Source organism: Rattus rattus, chromosome 1 (assembly GCF_011064425.1).
Source record: "Rattus rattus isolate New Zealand chromosome 1, Rrattus_CSIRO_v1, whole genome shotgun sequence".
Classification (NCBI taxonomy): Eukaryota; Metazoa; Chordata; class Mammalia; order Rodentia; family Muridae; genus Rattus; species Rattus rattus.
The window spans coordinates 24861225-24881224 of NC_046154.1; the positions used below are offsets into that span (position 1 = coordinate 24861225).

The following is a 20000-nucleotide window of genomic DNA, read 5'->3' on the forward strand; positions in this document are numbered from 1 at the left end:
ACATCAAAATGTCTTCCTTTCTCTTTGGGGCTGGGAGCCACAGACTGTGAGAAGACTCTTTCCGCCTTCCAGAAGCAAAATGAGAACAGGGGGCAGGAGTCCTTGTCTAGGAAACAGCATGCAACCTCCTGACTGCCCATCTTCTGAGGCTATCCTGTCGCCTGCCATCTCCATGATGGCCGCTTCCTCTTCCTGGGTCTGAGAGTTTGGATCCCAGACATTTCAGGGAAGAGAGTGAAAGGGCTGAGTCACACCTCAGGTGTGAGCTGGGCTCTCCATGGCAACACAGCCGACCCGAGAGGCACAGTGCAAGGGAACCCTGTTGTATCACTCTGATTCCCAGTATAGATAGAAAAGCTCCCTCTACTTAAGGAATCACTTGTTCTTGTCTTCTTTCAGGACACAGCCCACTCTTGACGTGGCTCATTCCTGTTTGAGCAGGTTCCACAATTGCCAGGGAAACCCCCCTAACCTCAGGACAATACAGCACAGTGCCCAAGGCACCCTCCCTGACAAGCAGTCCTTTATCCTTTACCCCTGAAGCCCCCGTAAAATAAGACTTGAGCGCTTAGCCTTTAGGATCTGTGGCACTACTGAGCTTCTCCCCCGTAACAGGATAAAACAGCAGAGGTGCAGAGTCAGGCAGACTGTGAGTTCGAGGCCAGCCTGGTCTGCCCAGAGTCCAGAACGAGTTACTCTGTCCATTCTTCCACCTAGGCTAGCTGGACTCCCTTAGCCCAACCTCTCTTCTCCCCTAGAGTAAGGCTTCTTAAACTCTTGTCAGTGTAACTCTTTTGATGAAGAAATTTTTATGTGACCCTATGTACATATAGTCTGTAAAAGTTATACAAACCCAAAACACTTACTGATAATAAACCATAAAGAAATGTATTTTAAGAGGGCTAGAGAGATAGTTCAGCAGTCAATAGCATGGCTGCTCTTCCAAAGGATTGGGGTTCAATCCCGGCACGACACTGTGGCTCCCAGCTCTGCAGCTCCAGTGCCAGGGGACCTTTTCCAGCCCCCACAGCACCAGGCACACGTGGTGGTGCATGGAGAGCAGGCAAAGACTCACACAGAGACTAAAAACAAACCTACTTTAGGACAATTATTTAGTGTTATACGCGTAATTTTACTATTAAAGATAAAAGCAAATGTACGAACTAATGAGATGCCTAGCAATTGCTAATTTGTAGACAAAGAATTCAATTCTCAGTGAATATTTGATACTGCAGAACGTAGAGCATCTTCGATGTTTTCCTGAGTTGATTAATTCTTTAATTTATAATCATCAATGCTAAGAATGCTGCCATGCATAAACATGGACAGCACCACCAGCTGTGGTGGCACACACCAGTAGACTATGCTGAAGAGGCAGAGGCAAGGTCATGAGTTCAAGGCCAGCTTGTGCTATACCTTGGTGTGAACAAGAAAGCACCTGCCTCCACACCTCATAACCTGAGCACGGTCCCCAGGAGCCATGATAGATGAAGAAAGCAGACACTTTCTTTTTAAAGATTTATTTATTATATGTAAGTACACAGTCAGACACACCAGAAAAGGGTATCAGATCTCATTACAGATGGTTGTGAGCCTCCATGTGGTTGCTGGGAATTGAACTCAGGACCTCTGCAAGAGCAGTCAGTGCTCTTAACCACTGAGCCATCTCTCCAGCCCCAGAAAGTAGATTCTTGTCAGTTGTTCTTTGACCTCCATGTGTGCAACCACACACACACACACACACACACACACACACACACACGTGACTTTTCAATTGTTTTTTAAATAAATAAAAAGTTTTAACTGTGGTATGAAATGGCAGAATAACCTGCTGTTTAGGGCCATTTCAGAAACTGTCGTAAATTCTGTCCTTATCCCTGGCCAAAAATCACTACAGTTTTCTATTTTTTTTTTTTTAAGTAAAATTCAAATCAACAACTCAAACAGCAACTTCAAAATCAAACAGTTTACCACAACATGATCCAAGGATGACTAACTCACTACTTTATGTGCTGTGGAGTGACAGTAGGGAGATACTGTCTTTGTTTTCTATAATTAAACCATTGTATCTCTATGAGGACAGAAAGGTTTTTATATATAGTAAAAACACCGCAATTAGCTGAGTACGGTGCATGACTAATCTCAGCACTAGGGAGGCTGAGGCAGGGGGACTGCCATCAATTCAAAGCTAGCCTGGCCAACAGGGTGGTGTCAGGTCAACCAGGAATATACAGTCAGAGAATACCTCAAATACACACACACACACACACACACACACACACACACACACACACACACTCACACACACTCCACACACTCATACACTCACTCTCATACACACACACACACACACACACACACACACACACACACGAATGAATACAAACACACATATCAGGGAATGGGGTCAGAGAGCACTGCTGTTCTTTCAGAGGACCAGAGTTCGGCTCTCAGCAGCCCCATTTGGTACTCACAGCGGCCTGTAACTCCAGGACCAAGAGACCTGAACCTATTTCTGGCCTCTGCAGACACCCATATAGGTGGCAAAGACTCATACAGACATGAACACATAAATAACAACATAAAAATAAATTTTTTTCTTTTAAAAAAAGTGAGGGAGATGGGATGCAGGTCAGTTAGCACAATAGCTTGAATGATAAATGTTCCCACATTTGAAAACTTGATTCCCAGTGGGCGCTAAGTTTGGGAAGGTTTTGGAACTGTTAGGACATGGAGCCTTGGAGAAAGAATATGTCATTTGAGGAAGACTTTAAGAGTTCGTAGCCTAGGGCTGCAGAGATGGCTCAGTGGTTAGGAGCACTGACTGCTCTTCCAGAGGTCCTGAGTTAAATTCCCAGCAACCACATGGTGGCTCACAACCATCTGTAATGGGATCCGATGCCCCCTTCTGGTGTGTCTGAGGACAGCGACAGTGTACTCAAAAAATGAAATAAAGAAATCTTAAAAAAAAAATTCAGAACTCTAGAAGCAGAGACAGATGGATCTCTGTCAAGTTTGAGGCCACCCTGGTCTATAAAACAAGTTGCAGGACAGCCAGGGCTATACAGAGAAACCCTGTCTCAAAACCAAGCAAGACAAAGAGTTCATAAGCCTCTCCCCACTTCCATGTGATCTTTCAGCTGCCTGCCTGCTGCCATTCTTCCCTCTGGAACAAGAAGCCAAACTAACTTTCTTCTTATAAGTCATTTTTTAATGATTTATTTACTTGTCAGTTTTTGTATACATGAAGAGGGCACTGAACCAACAGAACAGTTGTAAATGGAGTGAGTTATAGTGAGCCACCACAGGGTGCTGAGAATTGAGCTCCAGCCTCCTCCAGATGCCACTTTTGACCACAGTGTTTTATCACAGCAACAGAAAGTAACTGACACATCTGCCCGGCAGAGAAGCCCTGGGTCATCTTCTCAGACACTAGTGTGGTGTGGCAGAACACACTTGTAACCCTCCACTTATGGATGACGGGAGGATCAGGAGTTCAAGGACATCAATCGTGTCTCAAAACGAGAAACCCACCAGCACTACAGAGGATGACACAGTAGCCTAGAGTTGGAGCCCAGATGTTTCAACAGTGCTGATGACCTCTGTGGCAGGGCTGCGCACATGCAGATGGAGCACGCTGCACACTGGGAACCGAACCAGGACTCTTTGTGAGGACGCACAATATAATACGGAGAGTTCGGAGAAATACCCTGGGCTCATTACACGTTCACTTTTGAGTTAATTTTTGGTGTTATGTTTGTAAGCCTACTGTTACCAAATTTATCAAGTTCCAGGACCATATTCAGTTGCTCACCCCCAGTTTGAGAGTGCGTTCCCTGGACCTCCTCTCAGAAGCTTCTTTCTCTCATCCCCTTGGGTTCCCTGCCGTGCCTCCTCCCTTACAGACTGACCTAATCCTAGGAACCTATGGCTCTAACCTTAGGGCTGGAGATGAGCGTGAGCCCATATATGAGGATTCTGTGCTCTGAAGCCTGAGATCTATGGAAACCCTGACCCACCCACAAAGGATGAACCTTGTAGACTTTACCCACCAAGGGTTTCAGTCTGCCAAGGCCTCAACTGAGCAGGCGTCCTTTCCGATTAGAACGCCCCAAAGGAGCCTTTTACACTGGAACTGAAAGTGAAGTGAAGGCCCGAGAAAGCAAAATGACCTGGGTAAGAAAGGGGCAGAGCTGGTACTAGAGGTCAAGTCTTGGGTCATAGCCTAGAACCACAAAATGGCTTCATGCAAGCTAAATCTGCCTCAGTTGCACATAAGCCCACAGATGCACGGAGAGTTTCCAGAAAAGATACGCAATACAGCTGACATCAGTAACGTTGGGGGACTGAATGAGAGCTAAGCAGGGGACTTTTATTCTTTACTTTAACTCCTTCCTAGACTGTTGCTGGATTTTACTACGCTGTTCTTAATTTATTTAATTATATAAAAATAAATTTGCTGCAGAAGGAAGAATCTTGTCCCAGTCCACACCCAATCCACATACAAACAAAGAGACGCCATAACTAAGCCTGTTCAGGTATGACCATAAATTAACAAGATGCTGTCTGATGTGGTTTACGGCCACCGGTCTCATTAATTCAGTGCAGTTTATGGCTTGAGGAATCTTCTCAGGAAAACCTAATTCAATTAGAGCTCTCAGCAACTCCCTGTGGAAGTTATGGTATCTCACTTTTACTCACACACAGAGAAGGTGAACCAAACAGATGCAGATCCTCCCAGGGACACCCCACCCCGCCCACAACAGACACCCTTGCAGACCAGCTTCATGGCCACGCAGAGAAGGCTGCGCCCACAGTATCATTCAGTGCTGACTGACACTGAAGCATTATGTCAAAGTGTCCCTTTCCATTAAAGTTCAGCTGACCATTCAGCCCGCCACCCAGGAGCCGGGGACTCCCTTTCCCCTCCTCTTTGGACAACCTGGTTTCTAGTCTTCCCCGATCTCTGTATGGACCCCATTTCTACATAGAAGTCAGCCGTGTGCACCTCCTTCCTGCATACATTCAGCCCCTATATTTACAGAGGTCTTGCCTTGTGCCAGAAACAGATAGGAATGTAAATACACGGTTGGGGATTTAGCTCAGTGGTAGAGCGCTTGCCTAGCAAGCTCAAGGCCCTGGGTTCGGTCCCCAGCTCCAAAAAAAAGAAAAAAAGGAAAAAAGAAAAGAATGTAAATACACAGGGAGTGGGGGGCAAAGGAGAAAGGATAGAGAGACCAGAAGGGAGGTAGAGAGGGAAGGGGTGGAAGGCCTGGGGAAGAAAAACTAGCACACAGTCCTGCCTTCAAGGGGCTCCCATGCTCGCCCACATGGGGACCAGCTTCTAGTACAGCATGTGGCTCCGCTTACATTCCCTCCAAGATTCCACTCAGGTTCCACCTCGCCTCTTTGCAAAGCCTCCTCTACCACCACAGCCCTGAGGGACTGCCCACTCCCTTTCAACTTTCCCTCTGTCAGGAGTCTGCCCAGCCCTTAGACACATCCACACCTGTTATGTCTTGTCTCATCTCGTCCAGTCCTGAACAGACTGGAAGCGCCCACTGAGCAGGGCCCAGCTTTACTTTTCCTAGTGCCTGGAGTACCGCAAGCTAAAAGCCTGCAGGCAGACCACTGCTGTATCTCTTCTTGCCTCTCTTCCTTCAAGCTGGCCAGCATAAAAGACACAGCCTTCCCAAGCTTAACCCTGCATGCAGCAAGGGCTATGCAAGCAAGTGGTGCTAGCTATTAACTGGTTTTGGTAAACTTCTGGGCTCTGTCACATATAAAGCTGTGATGTCATCCCTCCTCCTTCAGTGAGCTGGTCTCAGACAGACTCCTCTCATTATACAGGAGCCACTCTGGTTTGAGAGGTAAGTGGCCCCCACAAGTCTGGGAAGGAACGGAACTCCTCATCCTAGTCCTCAGTTGAATACCAGAGGACATGCATTTACGGGACCTTGCTGGGGTAATCCAGGGGACTCCATTCCTGGGACGCAGTGTTAGAACTTAGAGCTCAGTCTGGTCCGATAAACACCAAGACCAGTTGTCCTGCATTCTAGACGAGCTTTTGGGGGAAGGAAATGAAGTCAGCATGATTCCAGAGAGAAGAGGGGCAGCCCACTGATTCAGGCCGACCTAAAACTTACTTTGGTTAAAATTAGATTAGCCCATAAGATTAAAAATACCCACATATAATCACAGGCCGCCTAAAGTCTCAGTTGATGTTTATTGGCATCTAAAGAGACGGTTTGGCCCAGTGTGGCATGTGCAGACAACCTTGGGGAGACTTGTCTGACTCAGACATTTGCAGAGGGAGCTAGAGCTGCAGGAGGAGCCCACACGGGCGGGCGGGCAGGCGATGGATGACTCAGGAATAACCCAGGCCCTGCCTGTGCTGAGCGAGAGACTTCAGAAGAAAAGCAGGTGGGGGGCTGACAGGAGGAGGGAGGAGGCCAGCTGCAGGTTGTGTACAGGGCTCTCCCCAGAGGGCATCTGGGGCCCCTGAGCCCCCAGTCCCAGTCACTCCTATGTGTGTATGAATGTTACCACCTCTTAGATGGCTATTTCTCCACTGTGGACCTTGGACTGGGTCCGTTTTCTCTAAACCCTTTTTTAAAACTGAGCAAGACAGAAGAATAGTCAAGGCTCTCAAGGCTGCAGTTCAGAGGATGATGGAGAAAATGCAAGTTCTAAATTGAAAGGGCCTTGAACTTAAGACACGTCGCTATAAAAACACAGGCGCCAACATTGGACTGTTAGGTGTGCAAGCACCCAGCCATCTCTCAACCAGGAGTTTAATAAGAAACAGCTAAAAAATAAAACTAAAAGCAACCACCAGTGTAATTAACCACCATATCACACACCAGGAAATGGGCTCTGAGAGGTCTTCCTCAGCTACAGTCACAGGGTCAGTGGAGACCAGAGCTGGGGTGGGACATGGGCAAGGCCCCAGGTTCAATCCCCACACCAAAAGAAAAAGAAAAGCTGAGATCTGAGGTCAGATCCTGCACTCCCACCTGCCTCTTACGAATTTCCCACTGACATTCACTTCTCCCCTCTCCTCTCTCTTCAGGGGGGTGGAGGAGAGCCTCCCACACGCTGACAAAAAGAACACCCCTACTTCATTTCAAAGGTTTGCTGCTCCACACACTAGGAGGTGAGGGTGGCAAGCCTCCCTCTGACTTCAGAGTCACGCTTCACAGCGACACGGGTGCATGGGAGGAGGCTGAAAACCTTGCACAGAGTGACCAGAGCTCTGGATGCCCAGCTCCTACAGCCCTCCTTTCCCTCGGGAGAGACACTGTCCCTCTTAACAACCATCCAGGTTAGCTCTCGAGGTGTGGATGCATCCAGTCATTTTCTCTCTTAAAGCGCCACTTTGAATCCTTTTTGAGACAAGGTCTGGCTGTACTGGAACTCACAAGGTAGTCATCGCCAATCTCTGCCTCCCTCCTGAGGGCTGGAGTTAAAGGCCTACACCACCACTCCCAGTTAGAACTTTACTAACAGTCAGTATGGCTGGGTGTGGAGATATACAACTTTAACCCAAGCACTCAGGAAGCAGAGGCCACAGACCTCTCTGAGGCCAGCCAGGGCTACATGGTAAAACCCCCTGTTAATTAAAAAACAAACAAACAGAAAGAATCCCAGGGTGCTGGCCAGGCAGGAAAGCAGACAGAGGGGACCTTGGCTAGCAGTCCAGGAATTGTGCTCTTTCTCCTACCTCAGGCAGATCACAACCCTAGTCAGCTTCCTTAAGCCATAAAAGAAAATAAAGTTAAGTCTTGTCTATGCAAGTGCTTTGGAAACAAACCATGGCACTAATAAGAACTATTACTTCTGCTTCTAGAGCTAAAGAAAACTGTGCCACCTGCTTCCATCACCGAGAACACCTTAGAGGATGCCACAGGGCCCTGAGGGCAACCCAGAGCAGGCTGTTACTTTCTTCCTCAAGGGCAGGAGGTCACAGTCACAAAGCTAGCCACCTTCCTCTGGCTAAAGAAAATCCCCTTTCAATGGTCATGTCCTTAGCCAACAGGAGAGATGAAAGCTCTGTCAGACTGCTAAGAGAGGTGCCAGGTGGGAAACCACCAGAGAACAAAGGACAGGCTCAGTCTACCAGAGACTCTTAAGGACAGGCCCAAAAGCCAGGCACAAAGCACCTATAGCTCTCTCAGGTAGACGTCCCTCAGATGGAGTCCTAGTGGACTGCAGAGGCAGGATGGCTGGGCACCACTCCAAGCAGGGCAATGAGAGAGGTAGTCAGTGCAGCTGTACCCCTCCAGGAGGCTATGCCAAGGCACCAACAGAAGATAAACCGCAATTCAGCATCACTGAAGAGACCTGAGCTGTCTCCTCTCTACAGGACAGAGGGGGCCTTTATCTCATGGGACTTTGGTGGGGATTAAGTACAATAACATTTATAAAGTCCCTGACAGTGCTCTGTAGATAGTCGATAAATGGCAATTATTATCAGAACACACACACACACACACACACACACACACACACACACACACACCAGGCAGGCTAGGCAGACTGTCCAAGCTGTGGAGAAACTGTAAGGGTCAGGAGAGGAGAGAGCAGCTGCTGCAGACTGAAGGAGGCTAAGAAAACGACCCTAGATCTGGAAAATTCCCCAAAGGTCCAGAGTGGCACTGTTGGGAAGTTGTGGGAATTTAAGAAGCCTAATAGGTCTTTAAGTCTAATGGCATGTCCTTGAAGTGGGGACAGTACCTCACCTTCTGTTCCACTACACACTTCTGCCATCAAGTGTGTCACCTCATCTGCAGGCAAACAATGAACCATGTAATTCATCATAGCCCAGAGCCCGCAAAACTGTGAACCAAAAATAAACATTTTCACCTCACACACTGATTATATATGATATTTCTGGTATAGCAACAAAGACAGAGTAACAGATCAGGGGAAACTAATGAATTCTAAAGGCCACCACAGCGCACACACGCGCGCACACACACGCGCACACACATCAATCTCTACCTCAGACTCAGAAAGTGAAGATAGTATCCGCATTTCGCTAATAACATGAGGCGTCCAGAGAAATGTACCAAAAGGGAACGTCAAGGGCAGAGACCAAGGTGTCCCCCGGGGCTTTCCTTAGAGCAGACCTGCACGTGTTGGGCTGGACTGGCTGGGGGTGAGAGGAAAGGTGAACCTCAGAGGAGGAGCCGAATCAAGTCCAGGCCACATGACCAGCCCAGGCCCTCCAGGTGCCCCTGCACAGCGGGAAACACCCTCTAAGGCCTTTCTCCCACACGCCGGCTTACTTCCCTGGTACCATCCCACCAGTCAGGCAGCTGGTTCCCCAGGAGAAAAAGGTCATCCTTTTCTCTTTGGAGTAGCATCTGGTGTAGAGACAGCTTCAAGGTGACCTCTGAGCTGTTTGTTTCCTTTTGAGAAGTAGAAAAGGTAGGTTTGGGTCTTGCTTTAAAAGAACACCAGGGGGTTGGGGATTTAGCTCAGTGGTAGAGCGCTTGCCTAGTAAGCATAAGGCCCTGGGTTCGGTCCCCAGCTCCGAAAAAAAAAGAACCAAAAAAAAAAAAAACACCAGGCAGGCTCATGTCTGCTTATGTGAACTGGGCAATAACAATACCTTATATCTCTCCAGGCAACGGCGGCACACACGCCTTTGTCCCAGCAGTTGGGAGGCAGAGGCAGGGAGATCTCTGAGTTCGAGGCCAGCCTGGTCTACAGAACAAGTGCCAGGACAGCAAAAGCTATGCAGGGAAAGCCTCGTCCCATTTAAAAAAAAAAGAAAAGAAAAGAAAAGAAAAGAAAGAAGAAAGAAGCGAAAACAATAAAATAACTATCCCTCTGTAAACCTGTTCTAGGAAAGAAATAGCAGCGTATACCTTGCAAAGACCAAAACCAAAATATCCTAAGCTGTAAGGGACAAAAGAAGCCTTTTTGTCCCTAATCAAGAGACAAGATGAATACCTGCTTTATGGGCTTCTGGCCTCTGCCAGGCGTTTCAGGTCAGGAATATGGGCAAACAACAGGGGGTGCTGCCAGTGGTGAGCTGGGTTACAGAAGCTCTCCCTGGGAACAAGAACTGGACTGCCCTAGAGTCAGGTGAACTGGGACAAAGCAGAATTCATGCGAGAGGGAGGAGGAGAATGGCCCGACCCCAACGGTTTCTGGACAGTTCTCAATTATTCATTTATTCATACATTTATTTATTATTTACTTATTTGAGACGGGGCCTCTTGTATCTCAGGCTGGCCTCAAACTCACTCTGTAACTGAGGCCAGCCTGCCTTGAACTTCTGATCTTCCTGCCTCTACCTTCCAAGTCGTGAGATTACTGATGTCAACCATACTTGTCTTATGCAGTGGATGGAATCAAACCCAGGGCCTCATGCATGGTAGGCAAGCACTCTACCAACGAAGCTACATGCCCAGCTCTGGTTATCCCAATAATTTAAGTCCCTCTTAAACCACCGAGTCTCTTCCCACCGAAAAAAGGAAGGAATCCTTGACTAAAAGAGAGAGACAGTGTCTGGAGAAGGGAGGTGATTTGCCTGAGGTCACCTCCCCAGTTCACAGGCATCAGTTTCTCTAGAACATTAACTCTTGTCAATCTCCACAATCTCCTTGGATTCTGGCCCACCACTGGATGAGAAGGAAGACTGCAGGCTGCACTCTCTGTTCTCAGCTGAGGAGCACCTTACATGGCCAGGAGCTGCCACAGCGGGCAGGATGGGGGCTCCACCAAACCACTTCCCCTCTCTGGGACGATGAGAAAACAGTCAAGACCCTGAAATAAAGTCTCTAGCTCTCAGAGAGCAGACAGTGCAGAGGTCACTGCCCCAGCCCCTGAGCCTGTTATCAAGGCACCACTCCGCATCTTCCCACAGACACTAAAAGGAGGCAGCTCAAGAGAAAGGATAGGATAGCCTGGACCACACAGAGAAACACACACACACGGAGGGGTGGTGGGAGGGAGGGAGACCGGATGGTGGTCCAGGGCTAAGGGATAGTACAGTGCTCCAATCTCCGAGGATATAGGAGGTAGGACTGCCTCTGCCTTAGGTGGCTAAAACACTAACGGTGGTGGCTCCTCACCACGCTCTCCCTCCTCTATGCAGCAGGTCAACTCCATGCACTATTTGCATCCCCATCACACCGTTGGCACTCCAGCTAGCCACTAGGCCCCTCTACACACACACTTTTTAAACCTCGGACTTTGCGCCTGTCCTGTACCACAGAGCTATACTCCGGCCTGCACTTCCTGTTTTCTGATAAAGAATCTGAGGCTCAGGGAATGTGAACCAGTGGGTGGTCAGTGCATTCGACACGGCAACCTCATATCTGACCTTAACTCGATACCTCAAAGGTGCAGGTGGAGAACGGGGTTTCACTGCTGCCATTCTCACAGCACCTTGAGTTTCTTCGTCTGCATTCCCTCTATCCTCTGGCCCCTGTTTCCAGAAGCAGGAAAAATGCCTTTCCAAGCCAGACGCAAGGGTCTTTGGGACTGCATGGGGGATCAGACTCAGCCTCTCCATTTTACAGGAGGAAAACTGAGGTCCAAGCTTGAGACGCTTAACCAGGGTTTCCAGAATCAGAGCAACAACAGAAATGCCAGACCTGGAGAAGGACCACAAAGATCTTCTGGCTAAGGAGACAAGATTGGTCAAGGTCATGGGGGTGGAGGAGAGAGGAGAACTCAGTTTCCTGACTGATAGTCTTGCCAGCACCCTGTCTCTGGTACCCAGTCCAGGGTCCCAGGCACCACACTCAGATCAAAGCAGGTCAGGCCCAGCCTGCACCCATTAGGACAGGAGCTATCAGGTCTGCAGGAAAAAAGTTGGGACTTCCCAGAGTAGGGTCTTTTTTGGTCACGCTACTGTAGTACCAGCAGACACAGATCTGCAGGGCGTGTGCCAGCTCCCCGTACTGGGACACCACGGGGCTGAGGGGAGGTGTTAATTTACAGGCAGCATTTGTGAAGTCTCTTCCTTGTCTCCTACAGACAAATGACATATTATGGTCACTTCGGGTTCTTACAACAAATACAGACACGAGGTTTCATGAGTCAATCGATAAAGTCAAACAGCAATTGGACTCTTATTTCACCAGAAAAGACCTTCAGGAAAACACTCAGCCGTTCAAGGTCATGCATTTATGTGAGAATCCCTACACACGGTTCCCCTTGCTCAGACCTTGATTTTTTTTTTTTTTCCAGGAAGCTGGCTGTCATCAGGATGTAGGTGCTGATGGCCCAGCTCCATGGCCTAACTTTGCCCCTGTAACCTCCTCAGCACCAAAGCCCTGTACCAGGAAGCCAGCTCCTGGATCTATCAAAACAGAGGTACTGGTTAGTTCCTGCAGCATGCCTCGGGGCCAGCCTCGTACCAGTTTGGCTATGGTGTCCTTGGGAAAGAAGCTGCAAGGCTTCCTGTCCAGAATCTCTAACTCCTCAAAATCCAAATCCCAAAGAGGGGAGCAGAGTCCCGGTGCCTTCCGCAGTTAGCTCAAAGTGGACTGAAAAACTTAAGGTAGCTTGAAAAGCCCCCTGGACACGATCTCCGGGGACCTCTGGGCTATGCATCCCGGGAGAACTCCACCAATCACCCAGCAGAACAGGGTGCTCAAGCTGGGCAGGAGCCCCAACCCTTGAGAAAGAACAGCTTCTTCATGTCCTTCTTCATCTTCAACGAGTGGCCCCCATCTGTAGTCAGTCGGGCACAAACCTGAGCCAAACCTCAACCCCCTCCACTTTTCCTGCCACCCCCCAAATGGCTGTAGCCATTCTTATGAACTGGATAACGGTTGGCATTTCCGGACTGGAACCTGACTCGGGGGCTTCTGACTGGCCTTGGCAGGCAAAGCTGAGAGGTATCACTCTGGGGAGGAAGGTAAATAAGACTCAAATAAGACTCGGGTGATCCCTGGGTTCTACCACACTCCTAAGTGTCTTGTACCCAGTTCCTTACTCTATGCAAAATCCTTAGACAGGCTAAGTCCTAAAACACCCTCTCACAAAGGTAATAAATTGTACTGATTCCTGTTGACAGGGCAGAAAGTGCCACCTGCTAAAAGATATTCCCATCTTACACAGAGCTAAGCACCTGACTCCTCTCTAGGTTCGATCCAAGCTGTAGGAGACCTGCCAAGCCTTGGACGCTTTACTGAAACTGTTCAGCATCAGAAGCATCCGTCTTCAAATCCTGCCCAGGCTCCCGACCCTTCCCTCCCGATACATAACGCCCGTTCCCAGGCCAACAAAGAGGATGCCCATGTTGCAGAAGTGGTTCATTCAGATGCTGGGCAGCGGTTGGGGATTTAGCTCAGTGGTAGAGCGCTTGCCTAGCAAACGCAAGGCCCTGGGTTCGTCCCCAGCTCCGAAAAAAGAAAGAGGAAAAAAAAAAAAAAAAAAAAAAAAAAAAGAACTTTAAAAACAGATGCTGGGCAGCAGAATCTGGTGGGAAGTGGGGCAAGAAAGCTCAGCTATCTGGTGAGGGCAGTAACAGCACCATCATGAACCTGGAACTTACCTATCTTCATGAGGCAGGCCAGGAGAATCCAGAGGGAGATCTCGAAGGGTGTGCGCACATGTAAATAGTCAATGTCCAGGACTGGAAAGGCCTTTCGAACTGGCTTAGCGCCATGTTCAATGTATAAGTTGGTCAAATTGCGGTCATCTGGGTGGTGGAGAGGCTCTGATGGAGCTGTGGTGACATCCCCAATTGAGCGTTCCCGGGGTGGTTCAGAACCTCTGATGGTGCTGGCAGTAGGGTTGAGCTGGAGGCCGTGGCTCCTGAGAACAGGTAGCAGCCCCACCAAGGCAACCACCACCAGTAAGGAGGGGAAGATCCGAGGTGGATAAAGTCCCCAGATGCCAGACCACCTCAGCATCATACTGATCCCCCAGCCTAGGAGGCCTCAGCCCTTAGCGAAGTGCGTGTAAGACCTGGGACATAGGTAGCAAGGAGTCTGCAGATGGGATGAGACTGGGGCAGTCTCTAGGAAAAGTTCATGTTTTAGAGAGGTATTTTCATTTTCTAGAGATTCACAATCTGAAAGTCCAAACTGCAAAAAGGGGACCTTTGGAGGGACTAAGGAGGAAAACCAAAAGATCTACAACTTTAGGCTGAGAGAAGGAAATCGGGGAAACTACGTCCTGAGGAAAGAGGAAGGGCCAGAATAGGCTGGACCACAGGCAAGGGAAAGGAGGAAGGAAGGAGAGGACCTTTGGCTAAGGAAAATCACCAGGGTGCTGGAACTCGGCTAAAGGGGAGGGGTGAGGAGCCTGTGCTAAAGACCGAAAAGGGTGAGCCCCACTCCGCAGAAAAAGGCAAGAGAAGGCTGGAAGGGCAGCCTGGGGGAAAGGAGTAAAGCAGAAAAAAGGCTGGGGCTTCCCCACCCACAGGAGAGCCAGGGTCCAGCCGCGCCGGGCTGAGATTCCGGGGAAATGGAGGGAGGCGGAAGACAGAGGCAGACGGCCTGGCGGGAAGGCGCCTCGGCGCAGGCTGAAGGCGGCTCGCAGTGAGCCAGCAGCAACACACCCCTCCTTGAGACCCCGGTGCAGAGCTGTGTTCCACCCCGGCCCAGCGGCAGCTCCTTCGGTCAGCTCCAGCTCCACTTCCAGCCCTGACACAGCCCTGAGTCCCGCGGTAGCGGACTGATGCTTCACTGAGCACGGCGCAGCCATTTATAGGCACCAACGAGTAGCCGGCGCAGCGGGCTAGAGAGACCTGTCAGCGCCCGCGCAGAGCAGCGGCCCCTGTCGCCCAGGAAAGGAAGTGTCACGTAAGAAGAGGAAGCCTAGACTCAAATGGAAAAAAAAATATAGTCTAACACGAATGACATACTGTACTATCTACAAAGTGTTTTCTCATTAGCACGTGACTTTGAGCAAGTTATTTAGCCTCTCTGTTTCCTAGCTTTCTCAACTGTAATGTGGAGATAGGTAGCTATATTGAACGATAACATGATGGCTTAAATGAGGTGATCTATGTGAAATGTTAAAATGAAAGGCATGGGACCATGGTTCAGAGGTAGAGTGCTTGTCTACCATTGGTTTCTATGCCCAGCGCCACAAAATAGAGTTAGATAAATAAATAAATAAATAAATAAATAAATAAATAAATAAATAAATAAATAAATAAATGGGCTAGAAATCTGAACTCTAGATGTTCCCGAACATGGACTTGTGCTGAGGACTACGTGAGCTGAAATCCGTTCCTGCATCCCACCTGCAGGTGCTTTGCTGGCAATGTATTGGCTTCCCTTGACTGTAGCAGCATAACCCCAACCTCCCTGCATCTGTCTCTAGGTTCTAGGAATCGGCCCTAATGACTTTACCTTGGTTTGATCAACTTCAAAAACCCAATCTCAGCCAGGGTTGGGAACCTGTAATTCCAGCACTTGGGAAAGAGGAATTTTTAACTTGAAGTCAGCTCGTGTAACAAAGTGAGTTCCAGACCAGGCTGAGGTCAGTTGGGAGACCCTGTCTCAAAGAGATTTAAAAAAAAAAAAAAAAAACTAAAAAAAAAACCAAAAAACCCTCATCTGAATAAAGCCACATTCTCAAGCACTGTGGAGTGGGCAGAGGTAAGACTTCAACTTCTTCTGAAAGGACACATTTAAACCCATGTAGTGAAACAACCAAACACATTGTGTCTATCTGTCTGTCTGTCTGTCTGTCTGTCTGGTTTAAAAAGAAAAGAAGGATTTTTATTACCTGCAGGCAGAACACAGCTTCCAAAAAGGGTGTGTTCTGTTTTTGTGAGAAAGGGTCTTATTATGTAGCCCAGTCTGGCTTCTAATTTTTGGCAATCCTCCTGCCTCTCCCTCTCAAGTGGAATTACCGGTCTGCACCACCACACACCGATGGAACTGAAGTTTGAATGAATGGTAATGATTGGAATTCAGAAAGCTCGAGAAATTGTGTCTACCTGGCATAATCGTTGGAAATCTTTTCACCTCAGTAGTAGGATCTAAACACAGAACCCTGTGTATGCCAGGACAGGACACCATCACTGAGCCTGGCCTGGGAGTTTTTTAAATCATTTGAAAAGCCATCCTGTTTTATAGAAAGGTTAATTAAAGCCAAGAAATCCAAGGTGACTTGTTCCAGGGGATGTTAGAGGGGTTCGTTTTCGTTTGACAAGTCTTTCCTGCACCTCTCGACAAGGATTTGTGCTGGGTGAGCAACACCCATAGGACATGGTGTGGAAGTGTGGATGGTGATTAGGGGTCAGCTCAAGAGCTCAAAGTGAGCTTCCAAGCTCTGGGAGTGTCCAGTTCCTTCACTGAGTGGTCCATATCCGGTTACCCAGAGGCAGTTATATTGTGGGAGCTCACCATGCCTTCAGAGTTTCTGCCCTCTCCATCTAGTATGAAATCCTTCCGGGAAAAGATGCTTTCAAAATAACAAGAGTGTGATACAACGACTAAGTGTAAGAAATTACTGACTTTTCTGAACCTCATGCTTCCCAGGAATGGGTTCAGACAATGGGAGGTGAAATCAATCAATCAATCCATCAATCAATCAATCAATCAATCAATCAATCAGAAGCAGACCTGAAAAGATGCCTTGGTGGTTAAGGACCAGCATTCAAATCCCCATCCCCAGCTCTCACATTTAAAAGAAAAGCAAAAGAAGAAAGCGTATACCCACACATCTTTAACCGTAGTACCTTGAAGAATGAAAACAAAAAACATTGCTGGGACTTGCTGACCACCAGCCTGGCCCCAGGGTCAGTGAGAGACAAGGGACTAAGGTAAAGTGACGTCACAGGAAGCATGGTTCCTAGTTTGGCCTCTGCCTGTGCAAGGCACACACCATACCTATGCATAAACCATACCCATAGACATGAGGGGGGTGTTATGGGATTCAGAGAGTATCATGGAGCAGCTGTCCTAACATGAACTGGACCCTGGTTCAATCCCCAACACTTGAAGACAGAGCAGAGGATGGATGAAAGGCGAACAGCTCCAATGGAGGTGAACGAAGAGTAGCAACCTTTAGGTCAAGGGTCAGAACAGGCCAGGCCTGACATCTGCTGTGGGCTCAGGTCAAGAATCTCTGCTTCTCAGGAGACTGAGTCAAGAGGATGGGAAGTTCAAACTCTGCCAGGTCTAGAGAGCGCTCAAGGCTAGCCTGGGCCCACAGAGTGAGCTCAGGGCTAGCCTGGGCCTATAGAGTGAGTTCAAGGCTAACCTGAGAAACTTTGGAGAGCTTGTCTCAATATAAAATGATATAAAAAGATAGTGGGAGACTAGAGAGATGGTTCAGCCTTTAGGAGCACTGACTGCTCTCCAGAGGTCCTGAGTTCAACTCCCAGCAACCACACGGTGGCTCACAACCATCTGTAATGGGATCTGATGCCCTCTTCTGGTGTGTCTGAAGACAGCTACAGTGATCTTACTTACATAAAATAAATAATTCTATAATAGTAATAACAATAACTAAGATGATGGGGACATACTTCAGCAGTGGAATGCTTACCTAGCATAGAAAATGCCCTGTGTTCCGTTCTTAGTACTAAAAACCCAGAGGATCAGAATCAGTAATGCCTTGTGCAGTCACTGAGAATAGAAAACCAACTGCCCATGTTCATCAAAGATCAATGTCGTGCGTATAACAAAGAAGCCATACGCAACAGTGATTATTCCCGTTCTCACTTGACAGATAAAGCACCAAGGTGAGAAGTCTTGAAACTGTTTGCCTAAAATCACACAGGTATGAGGAAGCAGTGCTAAATGTTAAAGCTGGGCTTTAACCTACACCGCAGACTCGGTGCAGATTAATAAGAAGAGAGAAAGGGTGGGGCTGGCGAAGACACTTTACTCCCAAGCCTTGAGGCCAGGACCTAAAACTTTCCAGTCCTTTCCAGTCCAGGCAACCACAGTCACTTGTGCTCTGTGATCCTCTCTCTCTTCAGACCTCAGTAAGTCTTCGGCTGCCAGCTCCAGAGAGAGATGATCTGAGAAGGACCAGGAAATACCACCCCTGGTGGAGGTCCCTCATGACATGGAGAAGGTTATAAAAACTTAACCGTATCAGGAAATAATCCTGAGACAGCCTGTAACTAGGACACCGTCCCAGGAGGCTTCAGGGCTTCCTAACATAAATGGTCACTCTCTAGATCCTGTCCCAGCACCAACACGGGCCAGTTGGGAGGCCTGGAGTAGTCAGTCTCTGTTCCAAGTCGCTTCCACCACAAAGCGACAGTGCCAACTTTGTTGTTATTTATTTTATATATATGATTACACTGTGGCTGTCTTCAGACACACCAGAAGAGGGCATCAGATCCCATTACAGATGGTTGTGAGCCACCATGTGGTTGCTGGGAATTGAACTCAGGACCTCTGGAAGAGCAGTCGGTGCTCTTAACCCCTGAGCCATCTCTCCAGTCCCTCACTATCTTTTTTTTTCCTCTTCTTTTCTTTTTTTTCGGAGCTGGGGACCAAACCCAGGACCTTGCGCTTGCTAGGCAAGCGCTCTACCACTGAGCTAAATCCCCAACCCCCCTCACTATCTTTTATATCATTTTAATTTGAGCAACTTCCAAACCAGTGCCATTTCAAGGAACACTGACACCACTGCCAAGTTCATTGGAGCTGGGGCTGGGGTGGCTGGCTCTGGGGCAGGGATTGGGACTGTTTTGGGAGTCTCGCCATTGGCTATGCCGGGAACCTTCTCTGAAGCAACAATGCTTCTCCTATGCGATTCTGGAGATGGGGCTCTCTTGCCTAATGGTGGCCTTCCTCCTCCTCCTCCTCCTCGACGTGTGAAGCAGCACAGGTCACATCTGCTACTTAAATCACTCATGGAATCCCTTCCCTGAAAGTGCTGTGAATGCTATAAAAGGGCTAACTGAGGCATAACAATGCGTGGTGCTGGGAAAGAATCCACTCAACCACTGTGCATCACGGGTAAGTCCTGTTAGCTTCTGTCTCTCAGTGTGTTAGTGCATACATACATCAAGGGGATGACGTCATGCTACCGGCCTTTCAGGATGCTTGCCCACACCAAAAGGAGGCTGAGGCAGGATTTTCATGGCTTCAAAGCCAGTCTAGCTAACATGAAGTAAGACACTGTAGTACAAAACAGAGCAAAAGGAAACAAGGAGGGCCGGAGGGGTGGCTGTGTGGTTAAGAGTGAGTGCTGCTCTTGCATAGGACCCCAGTTTGATTCCCACCACCCGTGTCTGGTCGCTCACTCCTGTCTGTATGTAGTTCTAGCTCTAGGAGATTCAATGTGTTTTTCAGACTCAGAAGGCACCTGCTCTCACACTGTAATGCTCACACACACACACACACACAGAGTTTTTTTTTTTCCTTTTTCAAGACAGGGTTTCTCCATGTAGCCCTGGCCATCCTGGAAATTGCTCTGTAGACCAGACTGACCTTGAACTCTGAGGTCCACCTACCTCTGCCTCCCTGGTGCTGGGATTAAATGCGTGTGCCACCGTTGCCTGGCTTATATAAGTTTTTTAAGTACATGTGGTACAGTGGCTGAGCCCACATGCATGTAACCCCAGCATTTGAGAGGAAGGCAGGAAGATGGAGTTACACGTGATTAGAACCAGTCACACCTGGGTGCTACGACTCAAATTCAGGTCCTCTGCAAGTACAGGCTTGCGATGACTGCACCTCAGGCAGCATTATTAATTATCATTAATAATGAGACTTCTGGACAGTATTCAGATTCACTGGTTCCCTGTTTCTGTTCCGATCGAGACACTGCCTTACATTTAGTCCTCCTACCTCCTCAGTTCCCTCTGGTCTGTTGCTACTTCTCAGTCTTGTCCAGTTTCCAGACAGTCGTCAAGAGTACACATCAGGGACCCGTAAGATGGCTCAGCGGGGAAACACTCTGGCCACCAAGCCTGGTGATCTAAATTTGAGCCCTAGAATCCACATAGTAAAAGAACAGGGTCAACTCCGGAATATTGCCTTCCGAATTTCACTTGTGGCTATGGCACATGTGCCATACACACACCCATGTGGGGCCCAGGAGCC

The 20000-nt window shown here is 48.5% G+C and overlaps 1 protein-coding gene across 1 annotated transcript in view; it reads right to left on the reverse strand.

The window, feature by feature from the left end:
• The window catches only part of Slc9a1 (solute carrier family 9 member A1), a 53013-nt gene extending 38329 nt beyond the window's left edge, over positions 1-14684 (reverse strand). The window contains exon 1 of the mRNA XM_032896551.1: positions 13523-14684. Within this exon, the coding sequence (XP_032752442.1) occupies positions 13523-13886 (364 nt within the window). The 5' untranslated portion in view covers positions 13887-14684. The remainder of the gene's footprint in view (positions 1-13522) is intronic.
• Positions 14685-20000: the final 5316 nt, after the last annotated feature.